General features: G+C 42.5%; 1 protein-coding gene and 1 non-coding gene across 7 annotated transcripts in view; one reads left to right on the forward strand and one right to left on the reverse strand.

Moving 5' to 3' along the window:
* Positions 1–24,047, reverse strand: part of SCHIP1 (schwannomin interacting protein 1) — a 531,518-nt gene that overhangs the window by 25,218 nt on the left and 482,253 nt on the right. For 5 of the 6 annotated variants that reach the window (XM_073897989.1, XM_073897987.1, XM_073897985.1 and 2 more), the window contains one exon: positions 3,067–3,185. In XM_073897989.1, the coding sequence (XP_073754090.1) occupies positions 3,067–3,185 (119 nt within the window). Of the gene's footprint in view, positions 1–3,066; positions 3,186–15,206; positions 15,634–24,047 lie in introns of those variants that run through there. The other variant, XM_073897991.1, reaches the window with a different exon arrangement.
* LOC112834164 (5S ribosomal RNA) lies at positions 20,354–20,470 on the forward strand. Its single transcript, XR_003210790.1, has one exon. It is a non-coding gene; the product is annotated as a 5S ribosomal RNA (ribosomal RNA).

The following is a 24,047-nucleotide window of genomic DNA, read 5'->3' on the forward strand; positions in this document are numbered from 1 at the left end:
GATCTAAATAAAGGAGACAAAGGCCATGTTGATGGGTAGGGAGATACAATATTGTGAAAAGGCATTCTTCCCTGAGTTGATCTATAGATTCAATACAATTTTAGTCAAAATCCCAAGAGAGTATTTTGCAGCACTTGATTAGATGATTTAAAGTTGATATGGAAGAATACAAAAGCAAGAACAGGTGGCACACTTCTGAAGAAAAAGAGGGGAGGGACTTGCGTGCCTGTCCAGGTATCAGGACTTATTTTGAGGCTACAGTAATTCAGACTATATGGTATTGGTGCAGGGATAGAAACACTAACCAACGAAACAGAATGTATTCTCATTAATGTAGAGTTTATACAAAAGTGGTCTGTCAGATCAGTGAGTAAAAGAGGGATCGTCTAATAAACAGGATGGAAAAAATGGTCATGTGAATGGAAAAAGATGAAATCAGGTATCTCCTCCATAACCATATCAAGAAACCAACTCCTGATTGATTACAGACTTTAAAAAATCACTTTCAACTCTTGGTAGGAAATCTAGGTTAATGTCTTTTGGACCCTGGAGACGACTTTTTGTACAAGACACAGAAAACATGGACTATGAAAATTTGATAAAAAGAACTCTGGTCATAAAAGACACAGTGAGGGAGTGAAAAGACAGGCTACAACCTGGGAAGAGATACTTGCAATACATACAACATATTAAGGATGGGTATCATGACAAAAGAATGTTGATAAAACAATTTTAAAAAGCATAAAGAATACGACAGAAATTTGGATGTAAGACCCAAATTGACATTTCACAGAAGGGGAAGCAAAGATGCCTAATAAACACAATGAAATTCTATTTAATACCCACTGAATTAACACAAAGGTAAAAGGGATCAGCAATATAGTGTGAGAAAGACTTATGGATCCACAGGATCTCTGCAACCTTGCTGGTAACAGTGTAACTTGCCGCAACCACCCTGGAGAACACTTCTGGCGTTATCTTCTGACTGTGAACATTCATGTATTTTCCTAGTAATTCTGTTCCTAGGTGTGCACCAAAGAGAAGCTCTTGCACGTGGGCAGCAGGAGACATGTTCAAGAGTGTTTATAAGCAGTGCTGTTTACAAGAGCAAAACCCCCGAAACAACTCAGTGCCTATAGTCAGAAGAGTGGCTGAATGAAGTGTGATATACTCACAGAGCGGAAGAGAATACAGCAGTCAGAACCATGGACTGGCAAAGGGGAAAAAATGGGGCAGTTCTCATTTCAAGACAGTGATGCTTCTCAAGTAATCACAGCTTACTACATGGTTCAGTGTAAATAATCGATGATCTTAATAATGTAAACAATGAACCGTTGTTTGACCCCAGATTATGAAGTAATTATAAAGGGAGAATACGGGGAGTTATATTGACATGTCTGTGGGAAGGCTGCAGAAGATGTGAATCGTCATTTTCTATAGTTGGTGGTCAGCAGGTGGTTATTTAAAATAAAGGCTAAGAAAACAGGCATTTTACTTAGAGATATATAAGAGATATATAGGTAAATTACCTTTTATTAAAAAGGCGTTAAAAGTTGGTGTTAAGAGTTAAAAGTTAAAAGATTGTTTCTGGAGAGTGGGACAAGATAGAGACAGATGGGACAGGGGACTTTAACTCTTATTTTGTGTTGTTATTATACATCTTGTAGTTATTGTTAATGCCATTTTCAGAGCCTTATATGCACGTGTGTGTGTAACTTTTGATTTTAAAAACAAAACCTCCCATTTGGGCCAGATGAATGTGACTTTGCTGAGCAGAGAGATGGGGCTTCTAGAAGAAAACTTTTTGGGGCTTTGGAATATTAGAGAAAAGCAGTAGAGATCTATATGGTCAAATCTCATTTTACAAAAAACAAAGAAACTGAGGCATGGTACAATGAAATTGTTAAAGTCTCAATATCAGAAACTGACTAGGACTAATCCTCAGTCTCCCGGTCCCTGGGCCAGAGCTCCTCCTGCCACATCCTACAGGGAGGGGAAGGAGGTGCTTTCCAGCAAAGGGAAGGCTGGCCTTCCAGCTCCGGAATGACACGTGAGAAAAGTGAGGGAATTCTAGGAGACCCAACTAGCACCCAGCCGAGGATGAGATGCCGTGATTCTGCAACTCCTGTCTCCACGTATGAACCTGCAGCGGTGACTCCTACATGTGCACATATGAGAGCGTGTGTGTGCTTTCTGATTTTTGCTGATTCAGATGAGTCTCTGAGGATGAGACTGAAATACAAGGTTTACTGAAAGCCAGACAGAATAGATTTAAATAGACGTTAAAGCGTCTAATTCTGGGCATCATAGGAAGGAGAGAGTGGAAATCTGTCGGTTGAATAAATGCATGAACACTATCATGTGTCTTCCACACCTGGCTTAACATGGTAAATACAGCCAGTATTTATACAGGGAGTGATTCATATGCATATTAAAGTTTGGGAAGCTCTAGTCTACAGCCCTGTTTTCTAGGTAAAATTATAATTTTAATGTTTTAACTGGAATTAAAAGCTATGCAAATGACCATTGGTATCCTGAAATAAATTATAATAAATGAGCAATGATATCCTGAAATAAATTAAGATTAAGGAAAAATGCCTGGAGGACAGGTTAAGTGTACTGTAATAAACATCGAATGATCAAAGTGGGAATTGTATTTTTCAGTTACCAGTATTCATTGCAATCAAATGCATCGGGGGCTGGGGGGGGATGCTGGATGCTTTGGGACTGCTTAATGGGAATTCTGGTGGTCTGCCACACTTCTCTGAGCATCAGTTGGCTCGATTGAGAGTGTGGCTTGGTTTCCCCATCAAAGTGCAAAATCAGAATTGTGCTTAGGAAAAAAAAAATGAAATATAGAAATATGACCTCAAGTGGCTAGGCGAAAACTAAAAAGCAAAAAACAAACCCAACAGGTGGGGAGGGGGCTGTCTAGAATCCAAATAAAGTGGTAGTATTATGGGGAAAAATACTCAAGGGTTTAAAAGATATCTTTTATTAAACGTATAGTCAGATGACAAAATCCATTAGGGACATATCAGAAAATCAACTCAAAAGAACACTCACCGAGAGGAAAGGCTTGGCTTCCCACTTTTGCTACAGCTGGTATAAATTCCTGGGCCATCATCAAAGAAACTTCCAAGTGCCAACTTCTGTCGGATAGATTCTCTCTCATTTTTCTGTGCCTAAAATTTCAGGAAAATAAAAAATGCTGATAAGCGGGCAGATACATCACAGCCATAGCCTAACTGCTAAGTTTCTTAGAACTGCAACCTCAGAGGAAACACCAATAGACCACAGCACAAGAACATGTGAATTATGAAGAGCTCAAATTCACCCAATCATTCCTGGTTTCACCTCCGCAAGCAATTTCAGTTCTTCAGAGCCTTTCACGATCACGGGTCTAGGAAATCACCATGGTGGTACTAAATGGTGGTCACCGGAAGAGAATTAGATTTTTGGGTGCTGTAATCTTTCTTCTTCTTACCTGCTAGATTTGACAGCACGTAAGAGTAAAGTTGTGGAGGATAAGCACTTTGTCCCAAATCAAATCACTTTTATCCCAAATGTGGCCTTTCCCAGGATCTTGTCTTCTCTCTTCTGTATATCGTCTCTTTGGCCCACTTTCTCTATTGCAAGAAAATTAATTCATTCAGCCAATACGCACCGAGCCTCTAGGAGATGGCAGGTGCCACATTACAATGTGGGACCCAGCCCAGGCTGGATGATCGCAGCCCCTGCCTGCACCTAGCTTACAGTCTTGGTTCAAGAGGTCTCCTGATCTCATCGGGTTCAGAACCCTAACATATGGACTGGAATAGCTGGAGAATTCTAATTGGGCCCACCTGTTTCATATTTTGAAGGGAAATCATGGTCAGTGTGCGTAGCAAAAGGATGTGGGAAACTACGCTACTGTGATAATTTGGATATGTTTACAACACTTGGCTTCCCATAAAAGTCCCATAAAAACTCACCATGCTGAACTTTTATACCCTTTAAACAACATGGGAGAAGATGAAAAATGGTTTCCTTAGTTAAAAATAAAACAACTACGAAAAAAATATAATGAGTGAGAAATCCTGGGGTGAGAACGAGAGTTTGGTTATCTGTTCTGTGGGATGATGAAGGATGGGAGAAGCACCTTCGATGTTCTGAGCGGGGGCTGAAGACGATGAGCAAATTTTATTACCAAAAGCAGCTCACACGATTGAGCATGGCTAGGAAGGCAAGATGGCCCTTGATTCTTCCCGTAGGAGGTTCTGGAGCCACAGCTGCTGCCACAGAACCCAGAAGTTGCACATGAAAGCTCTGAGCTATCATCCGAGCATCACTGTGGCAGTGACGAGACGCACAACCTGTTGGAAGGGTCTCTTTTCACCCCCAAGTGAAGGCGGTGTACTATAGGTTAAGGCTGCTCTAACATGGTGGTTATCAACCACATGTGGCTATTTACACTTAGATGAAAAATTAGTTAATTAAAAGTTCAATTCCTAGGTCACACTAGCTACATTTCATGAGCTCCACAGCCAGGGGCTGGGGGGCGCCATAATCAACAGAGTAGAATAAAATACATGACAGCACAGTGCTGCTGAGACAGTGGTTCTCAGTTGCCAGCTTCCACAGTTCGCGTCAGAATTTCCCAATTTCCCGCAGCCTTTTAAAACACACATTCCCATAGCTTCTTGGACTTTGGCTAAGATCAAGTGTAAAATACACATCCCAGGCTCCAGCAGCAGATTTTTTAGTTTTAAGAGGTTTGTGAACTTCTTGTTCAAGGACAGCTCATCTCTGTTCTCCTTTTCCCTAACATTTTTTAATTCTTGGAAACCATAGCATTCTTTCGACTCTCACACTTATGGATTATATCTGTATCTATTGATTTGGATAGCCCTCCATTTTGGCATGTCCCAACTGGAGCTGTGTCATGCTCAAGAGCTATAGTGTATGGGTGTGTGTGTGCAGTAGGGCCCCACAGAAGACTGTGGGTCTATAGTGACTATAAGACTATAGTGACAGATGCGATGCTGATACATTGTCGCTGGCCTAGCACAACAAAGTAACCATAAGGTTGTAAAGGAGAGCAAGAAGGCTTTTAGTTTTATTAAATTTATTTAATTAAAGCCACCCACCCTCCCAAATATGCAGGCTGGTACTTGTGATGGTTCTGCCAAAACACAACCATTTGATATCATTTAACATCTCTGTAAGTTCATTTCAAAATCCTAATATCTGCCGTGCAGATTTAGTGTAGTTAGTGAAACTATCTCTTAATTCATATAAAATACAAAAGAAATTTTCACCCAATAATCTTTACAGTCAGAAAACTTGAGTGAAATTGAATATCCAAAAAGAAAATCAGCAGGTAACATGAATGTTAATGACTAATGTTCAACAATATGCTGGTGCTCAACATTAGCCGGGCAGAGGTTTTATTTGAAGAAAATACCTATCCCAGTGGTGAATGTGTGAACACACCCTTGATTCCATGTCTATCTTTCCGGATTTACTTGGTCCACTAGAGCTATCGATACTGGAGAAGGTCTTAAAAATATTTCTATTGACATTAATTACAATTCTCCATACTTGGATATTTCACGACCAGTTGAAGAGGACTGTCTTATAATACACACTCTCTCACACTTCCCTTCTCTCTCTCTCTCTGGATCCCACTGAACAAATCAAGAAAAGTGTAAATAATATATCACCCATAATCCCACCCCTTAGACACAGATCACTGCTAACATTTGGGTTTTTGGGGATAGCTCTTTTTAGCTTTTTATGTATTTGTTCCTTTTTATAAAACTGGGATCATATTGTTTATTCATTCTGAAAATTCCCTCATATCATTTAATATTCTTTAAAACGCAATTTTTAATGGTTGTATATCATTCTGTCCTATGGAGTTACCTTCTATTGTTAGTCATTTGGGCTGTATCCAATGAAAAATAACACAGAAGTTAGCATTTTTTACATAAATCCCTGCCCACGTGTCTGATTATTTCCTCAGGATAAGTTCCTGGATGTGGAATTACCAGATCAACTGAGTGTGAACATTTGTTGAAGCTCTTGACACATTTTGTCACATTGCTCTAGAGAAAAGCTGTTCCAATTTACATGCCCACCAGCAACATAAAAGGGTGTGGCTTTCACTACATCCTGGCTAATGCTGAATTATTTTCACTGGAAAAAAATGCTGTTATTTTTAATTTGATAGGCAAAAAGTGGTATTCTTTTATGTTATTTCTTTGATTAGCAGTGATAATATTTAGACTTTTTTTAGTTACTGTACTTGCATTTCTCTGAATTACTTCTAGCTTTGCTTATTTTTCTATAAAGATCTAAAGTTTTGAAATTTTTATATTAAGCACGTTAGTCCTTTTTTGAGTTTAAATCTAAGTGTTAATGTAGTTAAGTCAATAGCTTGCTTTCTCTGAAGTGTCGTTGAAGGCATTGTGCTTGGAAAGCCCTTCCTAGTCCAGAGGTAGAAGATCTCACTGGATGTTGGGAGGAAAATGAGGAAATTTATGGAAATTGCTTAGCAGCAGAGGTGGTGGTAATGTAAATGTGTCATAAATGGTAGCTCTTACGGTTAATCCTCCGACAGTTCTTGCTTTGAGGATGAGGGACTGGAGGGTGAAGGAAGGCTACCCTCCTGTTAGAAGACCTAGGATTCAAGTCCAACCTTCTGGTGCTGGATCTTTCTGCCCTTCCGCACTGATAAGTGAGGTGTCCAGGCAAATAATGGTGCGTGCCATGTTGGAGATATGATGTGGGACTTATGAGTTACAGATCTACTTCTTTCCAGAAATGGGTGTGATGTGCTTCAGAAAAGGAGAAAACATACATACCAACGCCCAATCATAGCCACAAATATTTACAAAACGAATACCTTCTCATCAGAGCCACTCTCCTTGATACCACTGCTTAGTCTTCCTTTTGGAACAAATGCCTAACATTTCAACTAACTATAATTCAACTGACTAGTGAAACAGTTTTTCTCTTTAAATTCAACAATTGGAATTATTTTCCTTTCAGTTGCCCGTGTGTGTGTGTGTGTGTGTGTGTGTGTGTGTGTGTTGGGGGGGGGTAGTTTCAAAATTCTTTTGTTCTCTAAGGAATTATACCTGCAGGGCAATTATGTCCTCCAAACCTCCCGGAGCCCAAATGTGCCCCAGTGTGAGGAACAGGGAAGTGTCTAGGAAGAGGAAGAGGCGGACTCAAAACTACACTGTTGGCTAGGCTTCTGGCATGTGGAGCCATGTCCACTCCTAAAATGGCCTTGGGAACTACCCTCTTAAAACAAAAGGAAAACATGGAAAATGGATAACTGCTCGCAAAAAGCAAATGGGCAGCTGAGGAATAGTGGCTCATCACTGTGAGACAGAAAGCCTATTCAAGACCAAGAGGAGAGTAAAAATGTGCTCAGAAATTCACCATTGTCCAGCCACAGGCAGTGAGTTTTTGTCCTCGCCTGTTGCTGAATTCCCTACTGCCAGCCTCTGTGCCCTGGCAGATGAGACTCACAATGGCTTCTGAGGGCACCACGTGAGCCACGATCTCAGAACACAGACCACTGAGCACTTTCAGCCCCCAAACGCCAATGCTCAGCCCTTCCCACCGTGCCACTGCTCAACTGACATTCCCCAAGCTTGATAAGAACAGAGAGGGCTGTTTGGTAAAAGAAAGAAAAAGCAAAATGTTCTGCTTGAGTGGGTACTGGCCCTCTCCAAATGTGGTATGTCCCCAAGTCCTTTGCACACTTTTTTCAGGATGGGGCGGTGCCTGTCCCTTACACACGGATACCATTCCGGGGGCCACCTTGCCTTTCATATGCTAACCTGCACATAAACTTGAAAATGGAAGACTGGGGGTATCTTGTGGATTTCTAAAATTTATTTGACACACTGTGTTTTTTGTGGGGGTAGCTGTGGGGCCACCAGGCCTCTCAGGAACACGCTTTGGGAAATAACATCCTACACCTCAACCCAGCTGGTTATCAGGACGCTGCAAACAGCTGCTTCCTTCTGACTCCTGCACAGATGACGAAACCCACGTAGCCGGAAAGGGCCGGTCCGATGGAAAGGGAGGTGTTCCTTAAATTCCCCAAAGGAGGAAGACGTTTAAAGAAGTTTGGTCTAGAAAAACAGAGGGCCCGACTGGTGTGAATGGCACAGCAGTCTGCAGGAATAAAGGCAGATGTGAGCTGGGGAGCAGCAATAATCTGGCCGGGCCAGGATCCGGTTGTGGGCCTGGGAGAAAGAAAACGGTTTCCCCCAAATTTTCTGTCTTCCATCTTTTCCCTGGATTGATCTTCCCCTCCACCCCAGTTCCACTTGTTTCTTACTTTTACTTGTTCACCAAGGGAATAGAAATAACCTTTTATTATTGGATGTGCTTGTTTTTTTTAAGATTTTATTTATTTGAGAGAGAGAGAGGGAGAGAGAAAGAGAGCACACGAATGGGGAGGAGGGGCAGAGGGAGAGAGAGAAGCAGACTCCTTGCTGAGCAGGGAGCCCGATGTGGGGCTCGATCCCAGGACCCTGAGATCACGACCTGAACCGAAGGCAGACACTTAAACCACTGAGCCACCCAGGTGCCCCTGGATGTGCTTGTTTTATAATGCTAACCTTCTCAGTACTCAGTTCACTTCTAATCCTGGAAGATCCCCCTTCTGGCATCTTCCTTCCTGCACTGCTCAACTGCTGCCTGGTCAGGGCTTCTCACACTTCAGGGTGCATGGGAATCACCGCTGAGGAAAAACTTCCTAAGAATGGGGGTGGGGGGGCTGCATTATTCCAGAAGCTGATGAATACCCTGGTCCCCCATGGCCGGTAAAGAAACTCAGGATGCCAGGAGGTTGCTGGAACACGAGTATGCCATGTGGAGAACTGCAGAGGCGGGCACACGTACAAAGTGGCCCTCTCTCTGTCACAAATTTCTTGAATCTGGTAGTTCTCAAACTTGATTATGCATGAGAATCACCTGGAGGGCTTGTAAAGACACACTATTTTTCTCACTCAAAAGGTCTGGGGTACAGCTGAGAAAATGCATTTTTTAAAAGTTCCCAGACGCTGCTGGTTCAGATACTTTTGAGAACCCTGGCTCTAAGCAATTGAACAGATCAAGTGGCTAGATGGAACACAGAGTGGGTTCTTCTCTGAGTACACATCTGTTCCATGCGGATAGCCAGACTCTGGATCCAGGAGGATTTCCTCTGCAGCTGCCTGGCCTTGCCAGGATGCATGTTTTGAAGCAATTAATGAACTCCTTGCTTCAGTGCAATCTATTGCCTAGTGATATCGGCATCATCACCATTAACAGCATCCACCAGGGAATGCAACTGGGATTCTGGAGCTCCCTGTGGAAAAGCACTCTTCCTTTAGGAAAATAGAAGTCACTCTTATTTCTCTCCTCAGCTCGTAAGGAAGACAGCTTTACTCTAACGTTTATAGGTAGCATTCCAGTGCGGAGGAGCTGGAGGCTTTTAAACTCTGGGAACCAGAAGTACAGAACTTATTTGTTCATTAGGCAAATTGTGTGAATTTTCTTAAAAACAAAAAAATACCCAAAAGAAAACCCAAGTATACTGATACTAGTTATTTTCCTATTGAAACAACCATGGGTTTGCCACAAGATCAAAATATGAAAACATCCTTCTATAAGAAGATAAATTGTACATTTTTGGATGTCAAGTGCATAAATACACTGTGCAGGTTTTTTCAAGTTTTTGCATCTTATTTTATCCCCTGGGAAGAGGAAACAGAGGTTAAATAACCTGGTATCTTTCCATTGTATCACTGAATGGATACCTTCTGGATGTTTTCTCTTCCGTTTGTATTTCTGATGTTTTCCATTTCAGACACTTACACTAATCAGTCCAGAAAGATTTCCTGAAATGCTGTTGAAATCTCTTATCTTTGCATCCTTGCACTGATCTGCCTAAACAAGTCCTCTGGACTAGATGTCAGGCTGGGCTGTTGGGCAGTGTTGAGGCCTGGGTTCGGCTTGCTCAGCATCAGTACTCACGAGAGAGCTGGCCTGGGAGACCTAAAGTCCAGGATGGGCACCCAAGGGAAATGACTGTAGGGCCCAGGGTCTTCTGACACCTATTTCAGAGAACTGCCCGATATTAAAAGTGTGGGGATGCCAGTCCAGAGGATAGAGATCTTTGTTTACAATTAGTTCATCCCGAGGATGGCTTTGCCTATTGACTGTATTCCTTCTCCTGACACAATAGGGAGGCGATATAAACAGAAGCAGGTGGACACAAGTGCTATTGTGCAGAGTCCCTAACAGTCCCTGAATACTCAATTGTTAAGGACCAGAGTGAAGGTATCTAACACCTAGGGTTGAGGTTTAGTAGCCAATTACTGGCTGAATGGAAGAACTCTGGTGAAGGTAACGGGGCCCCAGGTGCAATCCACAAAGATGACTATGTAGCCCTATGAGTGGCATGTCCCAAACAGGAACTGCTGGGAGCATCTTGTTTTTGTTTGTTTTTTTTATTTTTTTAGGATTTTATTCATTTATTTGAAAGAGAGCATGTGTGCACACGAGCGGGAGGAGCAGCAGAAGGACAAACGGACTCCCTACTGAGCATGGGCCAACGTGGGGCTTAGGCTCGATCCCAGGACCCTGGGATGATGACCTGAGCTGAAGGCAGACGCTTAACTGACTGAACCACGCAGGCACCCCTGCTGGGAACATCTTGAGGTCTTTCTGGTTCTCACATGACTAGCCACAGAGACTACTTTTTAACACAGGGCAGTGTTGTCTGGGAATCTTTCTAGCAGGTGACGTTTTAGAAGTCTCTAAAACCACCACTGTCATTCAGTATCACAGTGAGAACACATTTCAAAACACCCACTGCATGGTTATGAAACAGCCCAACCTCAATCAACTTCCAGGAAGCTGATGTCCTCAATTTCCCATGTTGGGGTGGACGTAGGATTGGGAGAGTCAAACACAGGTATGACCAGAAAGGAGGCAGGGTGTTCAGGGGATTGGGGGTCAAGAAGACCCAAGTTAACATCTTGACTCTGATGTTTACGAATGCAAATTAAAGAAACCCTTTAAGCCTCAGTTTCTTTTTCTGAAAAAAGGGATACTAATACCTATCTCACAGGTTGTTTTAAGGATTAAATGAAATACAAAAAGGACCTGGCACAGTGCCTGGCCCAGAGAAAAACATTCAAAAACTTATTCAAAAACTTTTAACATAAAAACTTGTTAACATTAAAGGGTAGGGGGGGTAAGCTGGTGAAAAGAGTGCAGAAATGGATAAAAGAGGGCCAGAAATGTCCAGAACCGGCAAATCTATGAAAACAGAAAGTAGATTAATGGTTGTGGGGGAAGGGGGAACTAGGAGTAACTGCTAATGGGTACAGGGCTTCTTAAAGTGTTTTGGAATTAGCAGTGGTTTGCACCTTAGGAACATACTAAAACCCACCAAAACGTACAGTATGGAATGGTGAATTTTATGGTATATGAATTATATCTTAAACCCCCCTCCCCCCCACAGGTAACTCACATACCACATATCTGGAAAATCCAGTTACCTGAAACAACCCATTCCTGACCAGGCTGGCTGACAGAGGCGTGCCAACAGGGCGACAGGATGGAAAGAACCCTGAACTAGGAGCCAAGAGGCTCCATATTTTTAGCATCTGAGACCAACGAGGCCAGTTCCACCCTTGAAAGAAAAGGAGACCGTGGCCCAGAAAGCTGAAAAGATTGTCCCCAGGTGGCTGAGGTAAGGCCAGGCTCCAGGGTTCAGTAACTCCACGGAGCTCTTCAGGCGTATTCAGCCCTTCCAGGCAGGAAGACGTGAGGGTTAATGGAGGTCGACGGCTGCTTTCCCTCCGTAATTGTGTGGGGAGGGCAGAGCTCTTGTCTGGGATGGCAGCCGGCATTCTGTGCTCCTGTTTATTGCAGTTTATCTCAAGCAGTCATTTCCATTCACCTTTTAAAAAAAACATGAGGCGCAGCTGTGGCTTCCCTTTAAATATTGTTCCTTCCAGGCTTTTAATTTTTTCACGGGCTCCTCCCTCATCTTTCACCATAATTAGATGCACCACACTAGAGACAGCACCTCGGAGAAACAAAGCGAGCAAGCTGGCTTTTCCATGCTCTGACCACACACAGCCCTGTCCGCAGCTCCTTCTTCTGCAAGGAGTAGCCTGGGGACAGACCCAGCCTCTTCTGCAAGGAGTAGCCTGGGGACAGACCCGCGTCCTGTGTCTGCTCTGCTCTGGGACAAAGCGGGGGCCAGCATTCTATGTTAAATTCTCATTTCCTTGCCCAGGTCCTGAGATGGCAAAGGCTGCACGTTTCCCAAGTCCCCACTGGATCCGAACATTCTTCTAGGCAGCATCAATTCCATGTCAGCTTACTTGCTGGTGTGCCTCCCCACGTGGACGCTAAGCTCCTTGAGGCGAAGCCCAGCCTCCCTTCTGCGATCCTAGCCCCCTACACAATGCCAGGGGCTCTTGGGAGTGATGGCTAAGGAATCAGGACGTGGATCCCATGCTGCATGCCACTGTGGTCCTGAGGACGGTCAGCTGTGTGGGTCTTTGCCAAAAGGTCAGAGGTTGCTCAGAGCAAAGCAGGACAATAATGGACTACACACCTGAGATTCTGCCGTGGTGCAGACTTTCCTCCCTATATACTAAGATCTGTTTTACTACTCCTCTACTGAATAAACCAGAGGTCCTTAATGAAACATCTTTCTTACCATCAGGACCTTCCCCTGAGGAATAGGAACAGATGTATACTCTTTTCCTTCCTTTGCCAAGGTGGAATCTAATTTTAGTCGTCGGAAAGTGACCTTTCCCCCAAAGGCTGTTTGCCTGACTCTAAAACAACCTTGTGAAATAACCCCTAGACACATGTGGCATTTATTAGTGTGACTGGTATAGGAAATTGTACTGTACCTAGGCAGGGGTATACCAATTTTCCAACTGTTTTTGACAACGGACCTCAAAGTGACAGGAAGTAAAAGAAGAAATTATTGAAACTTTTATATTTATAAACATTTTATGTTAAAAAGATCTATTTGTGTATAGGTTTTTTACATACAAAATATGTCTGTAGTAGTGTATATAATTTATGAATAGAATAGATATATATTAGAGGTATGAGTTCAAAAACATTTTACTGATGAATCCAAGGTTAAAAAAGCCTGCGGACCACTGCTTTACAGCATCTAATTAACTTTTCTACTTAGCCAACCAAACAGGAGAAACATGAGAGAGAAAAACATAGAAAAGGAAGATGTGAATTAGGAAAAGTGATTTTTATACTAGGTAACTGTTTTCCTAGTCTTTATATTTTAAAGAAAGCATATGTCTTGCCCTGATTCACCAGAAGTTCATGATGAAATTATCAACAGTGGTTTTTTGTTTTTGTTTTTAGCATACTGAAGCCTCCAGAGTAACCAACATGTACATTAGTTTGAAAGTCGTTGGCTTAAGAAAAGTAGTTACAAAGCTGAAATGACAAGAGCGCGCTCACGTTTAGGGGCCAGAAAAATACAGATTGATCTCCGTGTATCCTACACATCTAGTAGGTTTCATCTCGTGGTCTTTTGTTCTCCCCTATTAGATACTGTTTCTCCTGAAATCACAGGTGGCATTCTCCTGCCTTAGATAAGGCACTATACAATGCAACTCTGTTTTGTTGCTGATGATGTTTTAAAGCCACTTGAGCCTCACATGTTTGTCATTTTAGTCAGTGCTGTATCAGGTTGCCGGCATATCATCGCTTGCTCATTCCAGGCATGTGGGCTCTCTCAGTTTCCAAGAAGGGAAAAACTACAGCAGTCATTACTCTGTTGTTACTGCAGTAGCCACGGTATGTCTTTCATTTTTTCCTAAGTGCAAAGTGACCTATGCTTTTCTACCTGAGAAACGGTTTGAGCATGACCAGTCCTTTGGCACTGGAAAGAGGCGGGCTGAGAACTGTGCCGCTTGTCTTCCGGGCCGGGTAAGTGACCCACTCTGATGGCTGAGTGTCCTATGCCTCTTTTGCACACCCGCTTCTGGCAGGAGGGGACAGCTGAGAGGTGTCAGAGTTTCAGTATTTGGCACACTTATCACCTTGTGCACTCGTTCCCTTCTTGGGGAGCGCAAGGGAAGAAAAATGCATAGGGCAACATGGCAGGTCATTTAAACCTCTTTTACACATTTAAGTTTTGGGTTCTGGAGAAAAGAGCATCAACTATTGTGAACTGCTCTAAGAAATAAAGTACATACTTAAAACATCCCCCACATTCAAACACAATTTAATGTATAAGATACAAAATGCCATATTTTACACTATTATACTTAAGAAACTATCATGATAGAACTTTCTATATCTTACTCTGGAGGAAAAAAGTTAACGACATAGTTGATCAAATTAAAAATTGAGCAGCAAGTTTTGCCGTTCGAGGAAGCTGCATTAAGTAGGATTTACCTTTGAAGGAAAAGAGGTCTTACTTTCAGGTCCATGATGGAAGGACCCTTATTCTTCACACTGTGATGTGTTGTGACCTACACTTGACTTGTGGAAAATAATAAGGGGGAAAGGATGTAGTGTGGTTTGGCCTTCTGTGGACAGACAAGCATATACTTGTAGTTTAATTTCATGACCTCACCCATATAACTAAAGCTATTTTTACTTGGGCCTGTTATTACCGACAATTACCAGATAAAACATTCCAAAAATATATTTACTGTCTTTCAAAAGAAAAGGCTAGCAAAGTATTAGCAGATACTGTAACAATTTTTCAAAACCCCACTCTTCTCTTGGTAAAACTCTATTTTTCATTGTTAAAAAAGTCACACTTAAAAGACAGGTTAAACATTCTAGTAATTATTTACTGGGGGTAAACTATCAACCTATGTCAAAAATTTTTAAAAATTATTCTTTTACATAAAAAGACTGCCTAGCAACTAAATGCATGATAGGGTTTTTTCAACTTCAGAATAACAACATGTGTATTCCAGTCACTGTATAATATATTAGTGAAGACAAGCTGGGAAAAGCAGAAAGAAGAACCCTCCCAACTTAATGCCTCCACCTCTGTGCATTTAGCTTTCCTGAATATATTATGGCAATGGCTACCGAGTGTGGAATTTGGCCACTCTTCAAGGGTGTTCTTTCTCCCAGTTAGAAAAATGGTCCGATTGTTTACAAACAAAAGAGCTCTCCCCCCACCGCCTTACCTTTTTATAATTCCCCTCCATATCCAATGGGGATTCTTGACTGATGATGTCATCCATTCCATCACTGGCCAAATTCATCCTTTAAGTCTTTAGAATTTCACTTAAGTAATAACCTCCCATGAATTCTGATAGGCTGCTGTGCCAATTGCCCAGTACCCTGGTTACTGCTCATGCTGACATGGAGAGCCAGCTAAGAGCCTGTGCCTGGTTGTGCGTGTCCTTGCCCCTGCTCTGTCCCAGAGACACCGCCCTGTGTGGCCTCCCTGCTCTGTCCTGAGCTCTGGCACGGGGGCAGCTGCTGTTTCTGAGGCTTGCTCTGCCTTGACACTCAGCCTGTTGAATGTCCAGCCTTCCCACGTCTACTGTCCCCTTCCCCCGAGGGATCCTGCCTAGATTCCTCTCTGTAGCACCTTTCTTTCTCCTCCCAATCAAGGGAAACCTGATTCAATCCCTCCCGCCACAACCCCCCACTCCCCAGTTCAGGGCTGAGTGTGGACTGAAGCCCTGCAAGGAAACCAGCAACTTTATTCTGAACCGGGGTAGTGTGAGGGATAAAAATAGATGCAAAACCCCAGCCTCCCAGACTTCAGTAGTGACTTAAAAGCCGGGTATCCCATGACAGAATGAAAACAGTATAATTTAAAGGCTAACCTGTAACACAGATGTTTGCTTTTCCCCCCTTTGTCCTATAACCAATCATTTCTTAAAGTCAGATGGGAAAATCTCATCTTCTGGTATTAGCCCCAGCACAAGGATAAAATTTATTTCCAACTCAGAGAAGGACCCCTCTGCCTCAGGATCAGCGCTTTGTTCTATCCATATAGGCAAGAGAAAAAGATCCATCAACTTTTCTTTAAAATCCAGTCAGTGGGGAAGAAAACTCCAGCCAGTGGCGGGCTTTTTCACAAAAGAGAACGTTCCTTTCTGCTGCTCTCTTTACCCTTTTCCCATGGCTTTTGGTGTTTTACTGGCTTTACATACAGAGAAGGAGAAGGCCCACAGCTGGAGGATGTTTTGCCACAAGCAGCAAAGAGAAGTGCACACATAAGCACATACTCATCATTATCGAATTACTACTACCATAAACTAAAAATACACGCACTATTTATTTAAAAAAAAAAAAAGTTACCGTTTGCATGAGAAAGGGGCCAAAGAAGAATTCAAAGGCCAAGACCCCATTTAACAAGCCATCTTATATCCTGACATGCTTGGACAGAAAGCAGCAAATGTCCTACTCAGTACATTTTCCAGTAGGAACTCCTGACCAACCTCAATGCTGTTAAGACCAGAGTTCTAAAGTAAAAATGCCATTCAAGATAGCCTTGACACACTCACATTCAGTGGTCTATTTATCTCCCAAGAGTTAAAAAAAAAAAGAAAAAACAACATTTCAATTTGTGGAAGGCTTGTGGCATAAATGTGTCTTAATGTAGTTTACTGCAGCCCTCCGTCTATAAGGCAAATACTGTCCTGGGCAGTCTCTGACTCAAATCCAAATCCTGCCTTTAGTCCACCCTCATGTCCCGAGCTCAGTTCCCGAGAGAATGACTTGCACGTTTGCCAGACGGTATGATGGCAAGTAATACCGCAGAAGCCTTGCATTTGGGCAGGGTTTCTTCCCAGTAGAGATCTCCCTTATCCTACTCTCCTCCAGACCCCAGAACCCTCACTCTACACAAGGGTCCTACTATGTGCATGCAGCATGCCTTCCAGGCCTGGGAGGCAACGCTGACCACCAAGTGTGGCCCCAGCGTGGGTGTTCCCAACACTGAAGAATTCTCCAAAGCTAAGGCTTTGGGTAAAAATGTTTTACTTTCAAGGACCCTAGGACTATTAAATCCTGCCAAAGGAGGTTAAAGTGAAGGAAGCATGCATCTTATTATCGGACATAAGTTAACATAGTAACAATAGCCACCCTTTGTGGAGGGGTCCCTAATGGGCCAGGCACTTCATAGGTGCCTCTAACATATGTTTGTAGTCCTCACGGTAACCCTCTGGAGTAGATATTATTATCAACTGCATTTTATAGCTGAGTGGGAGCACAGTGAGGCGAAGGAACTTGCCCAAGGCGTGGCAGCTGGCCAATGGTCAGGCCAGAATTGAAACCTGGAGGTTTCAGTTCGAGGCTGCTGGGGCTCACATCCTACACGGGCGTACTATACCACCTCCCACTGGTTGCCTCAGTAAGAAACAACCACACGCAATACAATAATCAAGGCTAGCTTTTAAAAATTCAGGCTTAGTTCAGAGAGAATTCTGGCGGCACACAGAATATCATGCACGGAAACGTTTTCTAAATTGCGCATCTGGAACACCCAGCATCGATCACCACTATCCCCTGACGATGAGGCTTCAAGAAATGAAATAAAACTCCTTCACTGATGGTCATGACCTAACACGCTGTAGAGTGAATTTTCCTTTCTCGTTTACCATGGTGTTTTTAGTACCACTCTGGCTTCTTTCCAACAGCCGTTATGGTTGCAAGCTTTTTTCTAAGGGGGCAGGGATTTTGGTTTATCCGTCCTGCCTTCCCCACAGTATCTAGACAATGCCTTATACACATTAAGTGGACAGTGAAGGATCTTGAATAAATATATGAAGAGAGGAGAAATGTATGTGTTACTTAAAATGTTTCCTCTAAATGCTCTACAGTAGGAAACATTAATAGTTCGTATTAGTGCTTTTCACCTGAAATCTTCTGTGAAAATCATGTATGTTCAAAAGGTAAAAATGGGTCTGGATGGGTTGAAGGGGCGGGGCTACCACGAGTTTCAGGAATTTCAGTCTCTGCCTAGGTTAACATCCTAGTCCACTTATAATCAAGAGTTAACATGGACGAAATCATAAAAATCTACAGGTTTACAAGACTGAGTATAATACACAAAAGTAAATTGCTAACATCTTTTTACTTTAATTCTAACCAGGTGGGTTTATGGATATATATAGTTAAAATGACCGAACTCTCACTATTAACTACATATATTTAAGTTAATACATATACACTAATAATATACTGACCACATACATACATAAGATAGGTATACACACATACACTATTAATATATCATCTCTTGGAGAAGGGCACCTCAAAATCCAAGATGGAAATTTCCCCGCCAAATAACAGCAACAAGGATTAGTACTAAGACAGTAATAAGGACCATTCCCTTCCTCTAACCCCGACACCCTTTATTGTCATAAATGGTTCTCTAATAAGTACTACAAAGAGACAAGTGATAGAACATCTCCCCCGAACCACGGATGCAAGAGCTTGTGGGGCAGTGCCCAGTGGAGAATTTCCTTTGTCCCTCCACCTAAAGGAGTGCTCAGCACATAGACAGGTTCATAGCTTAAACCCTTTCCAGAAGGAGCTGTACCGCTGCTATCTGAACAGCTTGTGCCATCCTGAGATCTCTAATATTTTCCTACCATGGGGACTGATCTTTGATGCTTTTGAGAGTTTTGCTACTCAAAGTGTGTCCTTCTGATGCAGCATTTGTATCACTGGCAGCTTACTGGAAATGCAAGCTCTCAGGTCTCACCCCAGATATACTGAATCAGAAATTTCATTTTTAAAAGAGCCTAAGAATTTTGAATGCTCCTTACATTTCAGAAGCACAGCTGTAGACCTTGGAAAAAAAATTCATTATAAGCTATTATCCTTCTATTTCAGACCACACTGCCAGGCATGGCGGCAAGACCCTGACGTTAGATGCTTGGGATCAACACTGTAATTGATTTTACTTCCAAGAGGTCCATCCAAATGAGTAGAGGAAAGGAAAAAACAAACAAAAGACCACCTCGGAAGACTTGAGCTGAGTATAATGTTTGGTGGTTTTGCAGTAGCTATGCAAACAAAGGGATAACAGCCCCTCATGTCCTTCCTACAGATAATTTGCCCTGGTTCTTTCCTCTACCGCTGACCTCTCTAAAATGAACTGTGCTGACATAGCATGGGCCCAGATGTTACCACTTTCCTTTGGAAAATGTACACACAGCCCCTCACAGTCCCTGAGCTTGAGAGGGCCTCTTCCTACCCCCTGCCCTGAAATTTAAGGACTAGAACGGACAGCTTCAGTTTCCTGACAAGGCCATAATCTGAACTGTGAGACGCACTGGTCATGTGAGCTAATGCTTTTAAATGATCATTATCGGCCAGTGGTGGAAATGATCGACTCTGAAAACACTCACCGCATTACTGGGAAATCACTTATGCATTATCAAAAGATTTTCCTATTCATAGATGGAAACTCTAGTTCATCTTGATTAACCCTTCAGCATCCCACTGCCTTCCCTTCAGCCTTAACATCCAAATGCCATGTGCTATACAAACTGATGCCTGATTTATAATCTCTTTTCAAATGAACCATTTTTTTTCTTTTGTGCAAAGCTTACCTAAATTTGCTTTGCTTTTCCATTAAGGTAGCTAGATAATCTATGAAAACATGCAGATTATTTATTTATTTAATTTTAGAGAGAGAACACACGTGTGCAAGTTGGGGGAGGGGCAGAGGGAGAGGGAGAATCTCAAGCCAACTTCCCACTGAGTGTGGAACCCAATGTGGGGCTCAGTCTCATGTCCCTGAGATCATGACCTGAGCCAGAATCAAGAGTCAGACACTTGACAGACAGCCACCTAGGTGCCCCACAGGCAATTCCCCCCACCCCACCGCAGGCAATTTTTAAATGGACTTTTTGGTGCAAGCTAAAAAAAATTAAAATAATGGCAGTGGGAATGTGGGGTGGAGGAGGTGAAAGTGTTGGCAGTAGACAGAGTACCAGACGTTTACCCATATCAAAAAGACTGAGAACCCCAGATGTAAATCTTTCTGCCCAACTGAAAACCTAAGGATAAGAAACACTATTGCAGTCATTTCGATGGCCGCATCACAGCTTCCAAGTGGGACCAGTAGTAATGCCCGCAGTGCGTTTCTCTGTGTTCTTAGCGTTCTTGCCCGATTAATGGCTCACTTATGTTGATTGTCACAACCTCCCTGATGTTTCCTTCTGAATTGAAGTGCTTTTGTCAAAGTACTCACTATTTCCGGAAGTTTCGCAGTTCCTGATGCTTCTATATACCGCACAGGGAACAGTAAGTACATCAAGATTTCTAATTTTCCCTTGATATAGAAGATATAAGTAAATAATAGGTCTATGGCTGTACCACCCTGAATGTACCTGATCTCGTCTGATCTCAGAAGCTAAGCAGGGTCGGGCCTGGTTAGTACTTGGATGGGACCGCCTGGGAATACCGGGTGCTGTAGGCTTGGGGTGCCTGGGTGGCTCAGGTGGTTAAGTGTCTGCCTTTGGCTCAGGTCATGGTCCCAGAGTCCTGGGATCGAGCCCCGCATCAGGCTCCTTGCTCAGTGGGGAGTCGGCTTCTCCCTCTCCGTGTGCTTTCTCTCTCTCTCAAGTAAATAAATAAATAAATACATAAATCTTTAAAAAAATAGGATATGGCTCAATTGGGATACGGCTCTCTTAATGTTGAGCTTCTGCATGTGAAACTGTGATTAGTTACCCAAGATTGTGTGTGTGTGCCTGTGTGTGTGGATGTGGGGTCTCTACTCTCCCGAAATCATCCATGCATTGATATTTCCCATAGAGATGTTCCTCTTTCCTCCCCTTCCCTCATCGCACCCCCTTTCCAAGAGTAAATACTAGATCTTCCTCTTGAAAGTATGTTGCATATTTATTTCTTAAAATTACTTGATGTCTGAATCATGATGTTTGAAGTCCCAAGTGCTACTTTAAATAGGAATGATGTGTTGTACTAAATTTCTGCTTCAGATCAGGCCCATAATGAAACCCTGTTGAAACGATTTTTTTTTTTTCATCTGCGTACTTATCACTGGGTTCCTTTTGTGGTAAAACATATAAATTAGATTTTTAGCTATCTTGGCTAAAAACAAGTGCAGATGAATTTACATCCAGAATTATTTTCTTAATTAAATTAAGGTGGGCGCCTGGGTGGCTCAGATGGTTAAGCGTCTGCCTTCGGCTCAGGTCATGATCCCAGGGTCCTGGGATCGAGTCCCGCATCGGGCTCCCTGCTCAGCGGGGAGCCTGCTTCTCCCTCTGCTTCTCTCTTTCTCTCTCTCTGTCTCTCATGAATAAATAAATAATAAAAATCTTTAAAAATAAATAAATAAATAAATTAAGGTGATATATATGTTACCTCCTCCTCAGAATAACACAACTATACATCAACCAGGCAAAACAATGAAGATGAAGTATTCTTCAACACTATTTAACTACGGGAAAATTTTTTTTCCAATTAAAAAATAAATCTATAAAAAAATCTATAGACTAAGCCAGAACATTGTTTCATCGAACTTATATATATATATATATGTATATATATATATAAACTTATATATAAAATCCTGTAGGGTGCCTGGGTGGCTCAGTTGGTAAGCGTCTGCCTTTGGCTCAGGTCATGATCCCAGGGTCCCGGGATCAAGCCCTGCATCAGGCTCCTTGCTCAGTGAGGAGCCTGCTTCTCCCTCTCTCTCTTCCAGCCGCTCCCCTGCCTGTGCTCTCTCTCTTTCTCTCTCTCTGTCAAATAAATAAATAAAAATCTTTTAAAAATATAAAAGCCTGTATCAAATGGTGCAGTAAAATGCTTTCAAATTCCCTTTTCTGTTAGGTCAATACATTTTTCTTCCTGGCTATGGATGAAACCAGGCTTAAACTGGGCAGAATCCTGAATGAACTCAAATTTGATATCTTGTTTTCTCATTCACAGGAAGGGATTGGGAAATGAGCCCTCACTTGGCCTGATGTCAATAGAGATAGAATATATTTCCTTTCCTTTGTTAACTATTAAATAACCCACTAGAATCTTGGCATGTTTACTACTTTTTCTCCAGCAAGAATTTAAAAAAATATCTTGATGTACTACTTAAATTGATATACTCCCTAATTTTATTGTTTGAGATCAATACAGGGCATCTTTTATCTTATGTGCTGGGTATGACACTTCAATTGGACTGAAACATTTCACCTAAGAAAAATTTCCTGTTTCAGGAGGCAGTAAAACTACTGCTCTATACGGTGAAAAGATGCACTGAAACTTTGCAAAATCGATGTATTAAGGAAGGCAGCTTGGGGATGAGCACTTGCTTCAAAAGTGCTTGGGGACAGACCATGAGGTTCACCTTGGGAAAATTCTCTGGGTAAAGGAAAAATAGGTAGAGAGGTATGTTCTTAATGCATTGTTCCTGGGAAGGCTGTGATGTCTGTCTCATTTATTTTATTCCTTGCACTACATCCCACTTTTTGGCACACGGGATGTTTGAAATGCTGGGAACTGTCTGAAAGGTCCACGAGCCAGATACAAGGAGTGCTGTGCTGTGGTCAGCTTCACCACCTCCCCGTTGCAGTGCGCAGATCTGAGCCTCCCTCTAGTGTTATGATGGGCGATCCTGATCCTGGGGACTCAGAACACCACCAGATGTGGAAAATGCAATTAATTCAACATTTATTGAACACACATTCCATGTGTACAGTAGGGAAGTAAAACAAGGTCCTTCTTTTCAAGAAGCCTGTTGTCTGATGGGGGAGACAGACTTGTATGTCACCAGCTGTAAGTGGGTTCTGTTAGAAACAAAAACAAAGTGCACTGAGAAGGAGAAATTTTGAGTGCGGGAAGAAAAGGGAAGTTTCCCAAAGGAGGTGGCATGTGAGGCTTGAAAGCTGTATCCACCTGCAATAGGGTAGAAGCAGGTGGTGTGTGGGTGGGAGCCATTCTAGGCTGAGGTACCATAGCAAAGCAAAGAACTGAAGGCAATATGGGGGCAGGAGTGTAGGGAGTAGAGGGAGGAGTGTTTCTGCCCGGGGTTCAGATCACAGTTAGCCCTTGAGTGCCACGTAAAGGGGTCTGGAATATATCCTAAGGAAAATGGGGGAACATTAAAGGTTTCTACTGTGCTTCCTCAAGACCAGGTGTGTGTTGAAGAAGCGCCTCTTGATGTTCCCAAAGGAGGAAAGAGATGAGAGTCATTCACATACCATTTTCCTTTCTTCCTTTCAAGTCTCCATTCCCACAGGAGCTAAGAATGTGAGGGTGTGATCTATATCTGAGGTCGTAGGGGAATTTAAGCGATGGAAAGAAAGGGATGAAAGCATGTCATTGTTTTTATATACACACTAACCCCAAAACCAACTGCAGGGAAAGAGGAGAAAATATTTGGGAGCTTTTAAGCAAAATGGACCTTTTGACCTAAACTTGTGCTTTCAAGTTAACAATATTTCAAAGCTTGCTCTCAGAGACCATTTAGAAGAATTTGGCCTCTTGAAGGCTGCCAGGCCTGAAGCTGTGGGCAAGGTTCTTTCCTGAAGAGACTGGCTTCCTCCCAAGACTGGAAAATGGAGGTTGATAGCTCTATCTTTTAACATGGCTACAACCGATAATGACAACACATGCCTCAGTAACCTCTCAGCTAATGTAAATCCTGCGAGGGAGAAGTACACAGAGATGATGACTATGTGAGAACCTTTCGAAACAAAACCACCATAAAAAGTCCTGCCTGAGAATTTCCCTCTGAGCATCCCTCCTTGGGTTAACTTGTTCAAAGCCCAGTGCATCCAAATATATCAAACAGAGGTTTTCAAGGTCTTGGTAGCAACAAGACGCTCTTTTTCAAAATAATCATCTACTTGGAAAAGCAGTGAATTAATTATACATCCATACCTTAGCAACAAATAATTGGGAAATGAAGTGATACATGGTTTTCCTGGGCCTCTTTACAATCCTCACTGAGCCCCTCATATGCATCAGAAGAAGGTGGCTCTTAATTCACGGTAACTGACTTATTCATGCAGAAAGGTGGCTTCTGGCAG

The sequence above is a fragment of the Callorhinus ursinus genome, unplaced genomic scaffold, assembly GCF_003265705.2.
Source record: "Callorhinus ursinus isolate GAN/ISIS: 27379988/994484 unplaced genomic scaffold, GSC_fseal_2.0 scaffold1, whole genome shotgun sequence".
NCBI lineage: Eukaryota > Metazoa > Chordata > Mammalia > Carnivora > Otariidae > Callorhinus > Callorhinus ursinus.